A 13,200-nucleotide genomic window follows, 5' to 3' on the forward strand; every position below is an offset into this window, starting at 1 on the left:
CGGTGGCTGAGCAGCTCATCTGAATCATCACTGTTGACCGACGGTGGAGTTCAGCAGTCCTGACTTCACATTTGATTTAGAAGCCTTCGTGAGGTCTCTCTGTAAACAAAGAAAGACAATCAGTATCTGTGTTCAAATTAAAAAGGTGACAAGATGTTATAGTCAAATAATTGTGACGTGGCAATATGTAATGCAGCTGTATATATTCATTTTATGATAAAATGTTTTGTTAATGTTATGATATCCAAATTTTAAGAGTAATTTGGTAGAAACTGTGGCCCAAGGAACAAGTTAGTCTTTGGTCTGTCAGAAATTACAGTGGATGATTTTCATCATTTCTCATGACCTGCTGCACTTATTTGAATAAGTAGTATTTGGTATGTGTATTCATTATTTTATGCATCTTCTGTCTCTGATTTTGTTGCATATGATCAGCTTCTAAACCGAACACAAATAAATACAGTGCATTATGCAGCCTTGGTAAAAGCATGCCTGGTTGCTTTTTAGTTGCTCCATTTGATAATTAGCTGCATTTTTAGTGTGCAGCCATCAAAACACTAAAAGATGGCTCATGGCGTGGCCAAGTTTCCATTGCGCTAGCAATCCTTTTTGTCTTTTAACAGCATGTTGATCATTCTCTCGTTTCAAAACTCAAAAAAAATTACATGGTAAATCATGTCTGTGTCTTATGTCAATATAAAACTATAGTGCCTATAACAAAGATTTCAGTTTAAAAAGGGGAAATTGCTTCAGATTTACAAAATGTATTTTCTAGTATTTACTAGTCTCAATTGCGATGCTAATTTGTGTTAATAAAGTATACCATAAATTTACTGTATTAATTATATACTCCTAAAAGACCAAAAAATAGAATATTGTTTAGTAGTACTGATGTCATCCAGGGAAATCTGACCATTTTCTGTAATTGGATTGTACTTTAGAGGACTTATTGTAGTCAGTGGCTAAACAGATGTAAAACCGCATTTACCGCAAATTCCGAATAGGAGCCAGCAAAAGAGTTAAAGGTGAAGGTGTGATCTTGAGTATCCTGAGACCTTAGTGTGCCACTTGGAGTATTTCTATTAAGATGGGAGATGTTTTCCTTGTTTCGGTCTAGTGCACGTGGAGTCTTTCCATGTCCAGGGGTTCGCAGGCCAAGACCCTACAACAAGACCAGCTAGAATGATGATGTGTTTTTTTGCAAACTCTTCCATCCTAATTTCAGACTATGATCATAATGAGAGGTGGGGGGAAAAAGGAAGATACACCCCATCAAAAACACACTTGCACATTACAATAAAAATGAAAATTACCACATCACCCAGTCTCACAAAGTGTACAAGTACACTCTGCGCAGCTGCGACATCAAATAACAAGTTCAGCGTTTGGTAGAATTTTCCCACACTTTAAGAGCTGTTAATATCATATATAATTGACAGGTACTCCATTAGTGACCAGCATTATAGTGAGAAAATATAAACAGATCTGCGTAAAAAGAAATTCATTTAAACTGCCGTGATAGGTCATCCATAGACAAGTTAAACAGAAAAGGAGCTAATATCCACTCTACCGAACCTCATCATCAAGATGAACAGCACTCAGATGAAGCAGGTCAGTAAGTGCTAACCCTTTTCATGGTCTTTATAATTGCTTAGCCTTCAAAAACAATGCAAATTTTGTTGGAGAGAGAGGACAGCAGCGAGCATACCTTGCTGGCAGACAGAGGTGGTTTCTGGATGGAGGAGAGGCACATGGTTCCACCAAGACCTGAACTAAGAAAGCTGTTGGGAGTGGAGATGGTCGAGGTGCCGTTGAGCTAAGTGGACAGAGGCAGAAAGGTGGGTCAACTTTTTATTCACTCACCCAGTGTCGCTGCACATTCAAGTCACACAGTAAATCTGACAAAACTGCAGCAGCTTCTTACCTTTCTTACTTTCCCAGGTGTGGGAGTCCCTGCTATCCGCCTTTTGGACGGTGTCCTCACTGCTGTTCCGTATAACATGTCCTCCTGAGTCTGTTTAGTTTTCTTCAGTTGCTATTTCAAAAAGAACGTAATCATATTCACAACACTTCTGTGACAGGAAAATTTAAGACGTTGTAGTTTTTTTTTTTTAAACTCAAAGCAGTAACATACCCTTTCCATTTTCTCTTTCTCCTTTTCAGTGTGGTGGTAACTCCACTGCTCCTGCACATACTCAAGAAATTTCTGTCCATTCATCAGGAACTCCTTGTCATGCTCCTGCTCCCAAGCATCAATTTGAGTCTTCAGACTCTTTTCCAGCTGGGAAAAAAAAGAAGAAGAAAACTTGTTTCACACAGTTGCCATGTTAACAGATTTATCCTAGACAGTGAACTATCAGTCAACATTATGTAAAAGTCTAATTTCTAAAATACCATTCATAATCTGGTGGACAGCAATCAACATCAAACGCGCACAACCACAGACTAAGATAGTTCATGTTTTAATATCCCCATCTGTTGGCCAAAACTGGTAATGCACCAACAGCCTCTCAGCTGTTTCCACTCTTCTAGCCTATGGATTGCTCGAGCTTGTTTGTTTTATTGTCAATTAATCTAATTTGACAAGTTTTTTTTTCCCTTTTGAATTCCCACAAAGTGTTCCCACTTCTTTTGCAAGTGGAAAACAGCTTACAATGGTAATTCTATTTTTGTCTTTAAAGAACAGACTGAACAATTTAAGAAAAATTCTCACTTTAGGCAAACTTTTCTGCAGGTCAGTTCTTTGCTTCTCTTCTTTCAGAAGGTTCCCACCTCTGTTGTTGAACCTTGAAGGGTCACTAGCCTTTTTCTGAGATGAGAAAAACATAGATCCACACACACGTTACCACACCAAGTTTGTTTTAGATACTTCCCCACTACATTCATTAATACTGTACTTACGTCAAGTTCCAAGTACAAAGTCCAGTTCTCCTGCCATTTTGTGACTCCTTCAAAGAGCTCTTTGTGGTCCTCATAATACTTCTTCAGGGTCCTGACCTCAGCCTCGTGCAGGTTGAGAAGCTCCTCAGTGAAATCATCTGTGGTAAGATAGCATGCACTGAGACCCACACTCCCTGCATATATTCAGTGTAATAGATTTCTGATTAAACAACAGCTTCTCACCATCATGATATGGAATAAAAGCCTGCTGCTGTTCTTCGCTGTAGAAGCATCTCTCCCAGAAAAGGGCAATCTCAGCTCTGATGGACTCAATGACACTTTTCATGCTCTGCATTTTGAGCACCTGTAGACGTTGGACCTCAACCTGGAGCTGGAAACACAAAATATAAATTACTAACCCTTATTATGGAAGTGTTAGTGGAGCTTTGTGAAACAACACACTACTGCATTGCCTGAAATCACTTATCAATAAGGAAAATAAGGTGAGATTTCTTACTGCCTCAATGTTTTTCTTCTTTGACTTGACCATATGCTCTGAGAGTGCTTCCTTCTCCTCTTGGGGAATCTGAAGTCTTTCCCACAGCTCCTGGATCTTAGTGCGGAAAGCTGAGCAACGGTGCTCATTCTCAGCCTTGCGTTCTTGTAACTGGAAGGAAATCATACATCCATTATAATATTATGCAATACCTGATGTTGTTGAATGTCAAATCATAGCATCACATTAACAAACATCTAGATGCAAGTATCACAAAATCACCTGACTGAGGAGTAGTTTAAGAGCAGCAATGTTGTCATTTGACAGACAAAATGCCTCCTCATCTTCACACATCACATCCATCTCAAAACTGGTCTCCGGGTTTTGCTCCAGATCATCCATGCATACGATAATTTCCTTCTTTATGCTCACAAATTCATCATGACGATGCTCCTGAAAAAGACAGTTACAAGTAAAGCATAGCACAACCCATTTTTTAAAGCAGGAAGAAAGACAAGAGAAAAAAGAAAAGAAAAAAAGAAAGTCAGTAAAACCTTCTCTTTCGTCAGATCATCAAGGTAGGCATGATATGCCTCGAGTTGCTTCAGTGATGGGATGGATTCCTGGTCAATGCAAAAAGGGGTAGTGCACATAATATCACACAGCTCACGATCTTTGACAATGAGGCCTTTAAGCTCTTCCATTCTTTGCTTCTTGTGCTCCTTCATCACCTCTAGACGTGTGCGGCTGTTTTTCTCCATCTGCAACATTGTGCAGCCATCCTCCTCCTTTAGAGAAATCCAGGGTTAGTTAGTCCAAATGTGTTATCAGTTTCTTTGGGGAAAGAAAAAAGTAATATATTTCCTGAATGACTGTACCTCAAAGGGGGGCAGCTGAAGTTCTGTACACAAACTGTTCAGTTCCTTGCGACAGGACTCTATGCTTTTCACTAATCTCTTCTTGAGCTCTTCTTCCTCGGCGATCATTAGGTCCAGCAAACCCTGTAAGACAAGGGAAATGAAAAATGCATCCGTTTGTTAGTTCTGTAAGGTCAACAGTGAGAGTTAATTCAAATTGATGTGGGTTGGTCTCACTTTAATGTGCTTGTGGACATCATTGGTTCTCTGTAAGCGCTGCTCCTCTGGAATCCCGATTTCCTCCCAAATATCCTGCAACCTGACCAGTGCTCTGTTGAGGTAGGCAACAGACTCTGCCGCGTGGACTTCACTAGAAGAAAAAGTAAGGGTTTGAGTGGGTGGTCTGGGGTTTAAACACCTGTTACCAGTCAAACCAGTCCTGTATTAATATTAACGACGGTTTTACAATCAGGCAGCAGGTCTGTTGTTAGCAGAGAGCAGCTAACTTTAGCTAGCTGTCGATGCTGAGGTATTATGTGGTATTAACTCAAACGTTAAATAACACAATCTTACAAGAAGCATTATATTTACAGAAAAACGAGATTACCGTTCAAAATGACTCATTGCAGCATGCACAGACGGCTACTCCGCCCTAGCGTGTGAAACAAGCTGTGTGCATTAGCTTTATTTAAAATCAACTGGCTAATCAGGAAACAAGTTTTCTACCTGAATATACCACTGTTAACGTAAACAATTAAGAGTTGAGCTAATTAAACTGTTAAGTACTAACCTCACTCTCATGTTGCCACCGCGGACAGCTAAAAATTATCCAAATAAAATCTTCTTCAACGGGAAAGCGACCTATCGACGGTTGTCCAGCTGCCGGTTCGTTAGTCGACTCAACTGCGTTTGAATTTTGCAACGAAACAACGTCCGCGCTCTGATTGGCTGATTGAACTGACGTCACAGAAAGTCGCTCTGGGGGCGGTTCTTATTCTTGTCGAGCATAAGAGCAGAAAACAAATAATAGAAAAATAATCAATAAAAATGACACAATCCTTCATGGTGGTGGTGATAGAAAACCTGTTTTTATTTCCCTTTTCTGCAGTAATTTGTATCTGCAACAGATTGGGAAAAAACATGGTTCCTACCCGGGATTTTTTTCGTGTCAAAAGGGTGTAATACGTTTCTGAAAATATTGCACAGGTGTTATCCTGTTAATTCAGTTACTGAAGAAACTATAATATCTTTTGGGACTGTACCTTTAGTCAGAGGTTTTGGTATGAGGTTAATAACCTTCGAAAAATAAAATTAGACACTTTTTAATACACTTCAGTAGTGATTTTATTCCATTTGGTAGCTTTACTTTTGAAATGTCTGTCAAGAAAATTTATGCCATTAATCTGATTTCTTTATTAGTAAAATTCCATATAAACTCTAGCAAATTTGAAATACAGAACCCCAAGTTTATTGTCTACACAAACTTTAAAGATGTGCAACTAGAGTCTTGGGTGATGAATTTGATCTGTGATAGATTTTGCAAAAAGTGAAAAAAGAAAAAATCTTTGTGAACTTATAAACAAAAAAACAAAAACAGGCTGATTACTCATCCTTTAGGGAAATTCCTGGTTGCAACTTAAAATATGTTATGAGTAATATTTCTCTATGTTGAAGTATTTTTCTCAAGTTAGGCTAAATAAGCCATCACAGGATTTTGTGAGGTAATTAAATTGAATAAACCGTAGCTAGCCTTAAGTCATAAGTAACTGTCTGTACAAAATTGTTTTTACAAATATAGTAGACAGTAGCGTGAATATGACTGGTGACAGATTGAGCTGCTATTTCAGACTAAGCCACCAGTGGGAAAGCTTTCTGTCAGACTGGAAACATCTATCAAAATAGAACAACTATGTTTCAAAATAAGATAGGTCAGTCTGTCAGTTGTAAATGTTCTTAGTCATATGGTCATATATCAGAACAGACAGTCAGTTGCTCAGGTACAGACGAATGTAGTATGTCATGATCACAGCTCATGTCAAGGGGCCCCGGGGTCAGACCCTCTGTATGAAGTGTCTGTTAATATTTCTTGTTAGAAAGACACAAAGTGACCACAAACAGTTTCAAATTGATCCCAAACAGCAGCAAACTGACCACCAGGTCATAAAAGGACTACAAAAGGGACACAAAAGACCAAAAAGTGACACACATCTACAAATAATAGACACAACGTGCCTAGAAAGAGATGGAAAAAAAATGATCAGTCTTCAGCGTGGGGTCCTATATGGGTGGGGGGCCGTCTACCTGTCTGTGCAGGGGCCCATTTTCTCATAATGTGTGCATGCATATCTATTTACCTACATGTCTTTTTCTCAGGACCATCTGCCAGTTCCAGTCTTTGGCTCATGTCTGTGCTTCAGCTTCCTCAGTCAGTGTTTGCCCTGTTGTTGCTCATATCTGTTTTTGCATCAGGTTGCAGTCTATGATCATACATTGTATTCCCCCTCTCTGTCTGTGTGGGTGGTGTGCTTGAGTTTTGTCTTTGTTATGTATCTGTAGTCCATCCTCTTTCCAGGCCTCCATGGAACACAGCAGATTTTGTGGTCAAGGTCCTGCTAGTCACTCGTCTTTTCATAGGTACAGATTCACTCCACATCTCTTTAACATCTGTTTGCAGCTGCATTTCAAGTTCCTTAACAAGGAACATTGTGCATGAAGTGCATGGTTGAATTTTCTACTTCTGTTTCTTTGTTATGTTATTTTGCAGCTCTGAGCTGTATGTAGTAAGTTATTTTATTAGTTAAATGCGTTGCTGCTACTTTGTCTTTCTTGTATGTTGTAATTCTCTCAGTCTCCTTCTCGTAATTTTACTAATGTTGTCTAATAAGGCTATAAAATAAAGATATTCATTTGTTGCCATGTTGCCATTAAATTGGAAATGGGATTCAGTTCAACTGAGTAATTTGACAAAAAGAATACAACATAATATTTATTTACAAACATTCATGACAAAAAGGTCACATAAAAACAGTTTGGGGTTTTTTTTTTTTTTTTTTTTTTTCTTAGCCGTCCCTGATCTTTATTCATTATTTTATCCTTGTACAAACATACTTCATTTGAGTCTGAAATAAAGCAATTATGAAAACTTTGTAAATGCCATAGAGGAAGTGCATTAGCACCACAAATAAATAAGTAGGAAGACTTGGTAGTAAAACTAAGTCAAATTGCAAATGTACAGGCAAATTCAATCTTGGCTACTTCAGTGATTTCAGCATAATGACAGATAAACTTAGTTCCCTCATCAGTGAGAATACTGACGTAAGTAGAGGTTCCTCAGCACTTCCTCACTGAACTGATAGGTTAGCTTCTTCTTCACTTTTTTAATCTCTCCAGTTTTACCATAGTTCCTCAGAGCTCGAGCCATTTTTTGGTAGGTCATTTTTTTGCGGTTTCCTTTCTGAATACCCCAGTGGCTGGCCAGAACCTCTTTGTGTTTTGTGGAGAACTGGAAGATGCCCTTGTCCTGGTCCACCCACCAAATACTGTCACTCATGTCCCCGTTTCTTAACAAATCCAGGAGGAACTGGTACAGGCGGATTTTCTTCTTGTTGCCTGGAGTGGAAAAATATGAGACTCATTAAAGCTATTCTGTGTGGTAATCACCAGTTTTTCCAGCCTGCAATATGACTTTCAGTACACCAGGATTTGATGTGAGAGGAAAATTTGCAAAGGAAATACTCACTAATGTCTTTCCTGAAGGAGGAGTGGTTGTGATCTTCAAATTCATCTTCCCCTTCGGATACCTCGAGCGGGGGACTGATTTCTCTTTGTTCCTCCTCTGAGTAGTAATGGCCAGGAGAGATGGAAGGTTGGTACTGGTAGCACAGGGATGGGGTGTAATACGGGATCTTCAGGAGAAATTTAAAGCATGTCATAGTTCAAGATTTCACAGAGAAAGGACAGAGCTGCACTTCCTAGGTTTGGCAATCATTCACTGTCTGACATTTTTGCTTAAACACTGTCATTGTGATAAAAGAGGAAGTGGCACCGCCAAAATAGAATTCAAAGCTCAGCAAGATCACGTGGTGCAGATGACATTTCAGTGAAAATATCCCCAACTGTCCACATCAAGTACTGTGTTTGTGCAAGATGAAAAAAAAAAATACAATGTGTTACTATTGTAACAGCATTACATTTATTGTAAAGAACCACTTACATAATATTAAATGCTGGAGAATGTATAGCCAAATGTATATTTATATTAATGTTGGTGCTGAAATGATTAGTTGATTCATCAATCAGTTGATCAACAGAGCAATAGTACTTGGCAACAATTTCAGTAATAGTTGAACCATTTGAGAAAAAATGACAAATTTCTTTGGTTTCAGCTTCTTAATTGTGAATATTAGCAGATTTTCTTCATCATCCATGATGCTGCTTGAGCTTCTGACTAAACAAGTATTTGACACATTTGACCTGTTAATAGACAGTAAGCCCATCCTATGAAAAACACAAATTGAATTGTTTTTATAAATGATATACTAGATAGCAAGGGGTTATTTTCTTATACACTATCAATTTTGCTGTGTGTATGACCAATTATGCCATATTTTTTAATTTCAATCAGTTCTTTTCAGCAATCCCAACTAACGGGATATGGAAATTAAAAAAAGAGAGCAGGTCTGCGCACGTATTATAAAGGTGTCACAAATTGTTATCAAAGGAAAAGATAGTTTCGTTTAACAGTGACCAATCATCATTATGTAGATTCTGTTATGCGGAAGACCAGTTGCATTTGTTTTTCTTTTAGTCATATGTTGCAAAGCTGTGGGCCAATATTCAAGATTGGCTAAGATTACTTAACATTATTTCAAATATGCACCTTTAAAGATCTTTTCTAGGAGTTTGTTTTGTTTATGTGTCCATATTTATCCCATGTTGAGGGTTCTGCATGAAAACCTCTTCAAATACAATTATTCTTTTAGGCAAAATACATAATAAAAAATAGTCTACGTATGTTTTTTTTTTTTTTTTTTTTAAAACACATTGCTTTCATTTTCTTTCTTTCTTTTGGAAAACATAATTGCTACAAACCAGAGTAGAGTACAGAGTGGCACAACACAATGTGACATGGGAACAGATTTGCTCTAGTGAAGAGAATTCTTGTTTGTTTTTTTGCAATGTCATCTTGTCAAGTCACTTCATTATCATGTGTGTTATGTCTACCACTTGCCTAATTGAGATTTTAGTTTCAAATTAAGTGAAGTCATTTGCTGTCATTTTCACTTAAAATGGAGAAAAGGTTTGGTCAAATTAGTACCAAGTTTATCTAAAGATAATAAAAATAATGAACAAAACCTTTTTATGCTTGTGATTTTTACACGCAGTAAAAATGTCTTCACTCAGGGGAAAAATAGTGAGTAATCTGACTTGTGTGATTCACATTATGTAGAAATACAGGTTTTTCATCACTGCTGCTAATAATAGTATTAGATGCAAAACTGATCTTGTATTGAATTGAGGGATCATTCTGCTCTGGAGTGGTGGCTTTGATTAGACACATTCAGTCAGTATGTATGCATATCAGTATTTAAAATAACACGTGCAGATACTGGTGCCATTATAAATCCTGACACATGAACTCACTTGTGGTGACACAGAGAGAGGTGCGAGTGGCGGGTCCAGGTGAAGGGGCAGGGACTCACTGCTGTAGCGGTAGGGTTGTATGAGCTGCTGAGGAGACACAGACTGGAGCTCTGTGAGGTGATTCACTGGTGAATTCTCAAAGTCCGACGGCTGGATGCGCTCAGAGTGGAAGGTCCATCTATGGTCTGAAAAGTGATAGAAGTTTAAGCTCTCAGACCTTCACTGATTATTCTTCTTCTTTTTTTTTTTTTTTTTTTTTTAAAACAGTTTAATCCAGTGTTCTCACCTTCATAAATCTCCCCTACATTAGTGAGGTAGGGGTACAGCTCTGCAGGGGGCCGATAATTCTCTGTCTCATTTGGAATAACGTCCTCTGAGGGCTTAAGAGGGGAAAAATTAGATTTTGTCATTGAGAAAGTAGAAATCTGTGTGTCTGATATGACTGCTTTTGATAGAACATGAAGACAAAAAAAAATGGAAATATACAATATCATAAATAAATGATACAACAGTCCGGGTCACCAGGGTCATATATACATAAATAAGGGTGGGTTTACTTTATGTCAGGGGTTACTTTCCCATTCCACAAGAAAAGTAAACATGTCATTAAACACAAACTAAAATGTAAGTCTTCCTTCTCTTCTCATATTCACATAAATCAATAAATGACATGGATCATTAGAATTATTTAAAAAGCACATTAACTGTATCGTATTCAAAAATAGAAACAGCCACAGAAATACATGGAAGTGTCGCACGGTCAAACAGTGTGACCGGAGACTGAAACACTGGATTTGTTCAGTAAAAAGTCAAATATGAAACAATAAAGCAGCAGCACTTACAGGTGACATGACATAGCCGTCCATCATGTAAACAAGGCAGCATGAGAATCTTGGTTCTTGAAGCTGAAAATGATTGTTAACTTTTTCTAATTGCTTCACTGACAAACACGCAATGTTGCTGAGCACAGACTTCGGCCGACAAATGGGAACTGAAAGTGAGAAATAAGTTGGACCCTATACAGTCTGCGTTCATCCAGTTATCAAATTCATATGATCAGATACTTCCTGATGGCCAAGTTCATGTGTATGAGCCAATCACAATTTCACCCATTTCCTGCACATGTAAGAGGTTTAATCGTACAACGAAAGAGAAGTTTATGAGCAATTACCGTGAATCTATAATAATTTGAAATATCTTTATTATGGTTCAGAAAAAAACGTAATAGCAGCAGGAATCTGTGCTGTTTAATAGTTATCCTTCATCAAATCATATGAAAATATGTTTTTGTATTAGTGTGCACTCTGGGTGGCATTTGAGACAAGCATGTCAACTGTTTGAGAGAGAAGTCACACTATTACACAGTATTTGTTATCTCACATATTCAGTGGTGTTCCCTTGTATGTGTCAACCCCCCCCCCCTCCCCCCTCAGCTCAAACCAAACTAACATGCTTTTGATATGTAATTCAACACTTCATACTTAAATAGAAAAGGCTTTAGTTGCATGTGCAGGAAAATGTGATCTACTTGTTTTCTTACTATCAATCACAACAAATCCCCAGAATTATTTATTCATGTAGGAATTTTTTAAGACTTACTGCACACAAGAGCTGAAACCAAAAGTGAAGTTTGGAATTGGGCTTGTTCCCCTTTTAGTATAGCATTATGGTTTCAATTGAGGAAGTTTTGAGCATGAGAATGAAACCAGTGAAAACAAATGTCTGGAGCCGCAGCCCCTGTAACTTGTTTTGTAATGTTGAATAAAACCTATAGACCTGGGGACATACATCTGTCATGTTCAGAAAAGTCTTGGATATACAACTAACACTTGAATCCTACATGATGCTGTTAGATAGTGGTTACACAGGCACCTTTTCACATGAGCCAAACAGTGTCACGCTGTAGACTTGGCCCTGTTGGGATGGAAAGTTACCAGAGACAATGTGTGAGATGTGATGAAACTGTTTCCTGCATACCAGAAGGCGAAGATGAGGCTCTTGGTGAAGTTTAGTCTGGTCTGTCTTTCAGCGCTTCATAACTGAACACTTTAGACAGCAGCAGCTGAGTTGATATAGCACATGATCTATTAGAAAAAAACAAAAAAACAAACGGGGAGTTTACTTCCTCTTGTAGGACTGTGTCAAACTTTGGCAATCTCTCCCTACAGATCATAATCTACAGCGCGGCGAGAGCAGGCCTGGGGCTTGTTGTGCTCTCAAATATTTACTCTGTCTCCATCTACTGGAAAAGAAATGTTGGACTGGCCAGTATCTAGGCTAGACTGAGTTCAGAGGCAAAGAGGAGACATCCAAAATAGCTCATCGAGGCCCAAATTTATTTATCCTCTGCCTCGGAATTTGGCTTTTTGCGGCGATGGTTGACAAATCAAAGAAATGAGGGCTTTGGGGTTTTATCTGCGTTTCACATTTCCTCGTATTGCTGAATTTCCTCCCCACGTCAGACACTGACAGGCAGCAGCCAGGAACGGAGTCCTGCTGTCCCGTGGAATTATCACGGCACCGAGGCGAGATACGCATGGAACATGGCTGCTATGAGGACTTTAACCGTGGCAGGTCTCTTTTTGGCTTTTTGCGCTTTGGGGCTGATAGCAATCGCGATCAGCACTGACAACTGGTACGAGACCGACGCGAGGAGGAACCGGGAACGCTGCAAGAATTATTCAAACAAAAGAAACCCCGACCCCGGCTACATCTACATCTCCAACAACAACCTCCCGCTCCGCATGTTGCCAAAGGAGAAAAATGTGGAGAGGAAGGGCTCCAGTGTCAGCGGCGAGATGCTGCTGCGGGCCAAGCGGCACTTCTTGCCTCCTGCCCCGGTCATGGAGTCCCTCTGCAGTCGGCAATTCAACTCCACCATCACCGGACTGTGGAGAAAGTGCCACCGAGAGGGATTTGACTTGGAGACAGAGGATTTGATCTTTAAAGGTTTGTTTTTTGTTGTGGGGGAGGGGGGTCATAATTGTGTTATAATGTGTTTATTTTGGACATTTGTGTTGTTGTGCGAGGCGCTGTCTGTAAATACTTTGTGCACGAATGCGCTATCCAAGGTGCTGATGCTGCGCACAGACCCTCAAGGCCTACGCAGTATACCACGGAGTACAGTTACAATACGATCGACGCGCTGTGTTATTTCCCAGCACAAAAGGGCAAGCTGTAGTAACAGAAGCCTCAAGATGCGTACAATAAGCTACTCTACAATGGTGTGGGTGGATGGGTGGGTGGTGGTGGAAGGGGGTTGGGTGCTTTTTTTTTTTGGGAGGTTGGTGGGGGGGGGAGTGGGGGGGAGGCAGCAGAGAGCCT

At 39.3% G+C, this 13,200-nt stretch overlaps 3 protein-coding genes across 3 annotated transcripts in view; 1 reads left to right on the forward strand and 2 right to left on the reverse strand.

Moving 5' to 3' along the window:
* Positions 1-5,158, reverse strand: LOC111666931 (protein regulator of cytokinesis 1-like). The gene is made up of 14 exons (XM_023422456.2): positions 5,024-5,158; positions 4,471-4,603; positions 4,255-4,377; positions 3,931-4,164; positions 3,659-3,829; positions 3,398-3,547; positions 3,124-3,271; positions 2,902-3,038; positions 2,714-2,809; positions 2,135-2,281; positions 1,925-2,035; positions 1,709-1,816; positions 989-1,162; positions 1-99 (listed from the first exon to the last, which is right to left on the reverse strand). Exons 1-14 carry the CDS (start codon positions 5,032-5,034, stop codon positions 28-30), a joined length of 1,815 nt encoding a protein of 604 aa, XP_023278224.1. The 5' UTR covers positions 5,035-5,158; the 3' UTR covers positions 1-27.
* Positions 5,159-7,206: 2,048 nt separating this feature from the next.
* Positions 7,207-10,882, reverse strand: spi1a (Spi-1 proto-oncogene a). Its single transcript, XM_023422607.2, has 5 exons — positions 10,719-10,882; positions 10,163-10,256; positions 9,877-10,061; positions 7,973-8,138; positions 7,207-7,842 (listed from the first exon to the last, which is right to left on the reverse strand). The coding sequence occupies exons 1-5, from the start codon at positions 10,743-10,745 to the stop codon at positions 7,532-7,534; spliced, it is 783 nt and encodes a 260-aa protein (XP_023278375.1). The 5' UTR covers positions 10,746-10,882; the 3' UTR covers positions 7,207-7,531.
* A 977-nt stretch (positions 10,883-11,859) lies between these two features.
* tmem276a (transmembrane protein 276a) overlaps positions 11,860-13,200 on the forward strand; it is a 2,721-nt gene continuing 1,380 nt past the window's right edge. Inside the window, exon 1 of the mRNA XM_023422609.2 lies at positions 11,860-12,960. Coding sequence (XP_023278377.1) covers positions 12,420-12,960 — 541 coding nt within the window. The 5' untranslated portion in view covers positions 11,860-12,419. The remainder of the gene's footprint in view (positions 12,961-13,200) is intronic.

This window comes from Seriola lalandi, unplaced genomic scaffold (assembly GCF_002814215.2).
Source record: "Seriola lalandi dorsalis isolate HSWRI2012SDOR001 ecotype SW California unplaced genomic scaffold, Sedor1 jcf7180002054682, whole genome shotgun sequence".
Lineage (NCBI taxonomy): Eukaryota > Metazoa > Chordata > Actinopteri > Carangiformes > Carangidae > Seriola > Seriola lalandi.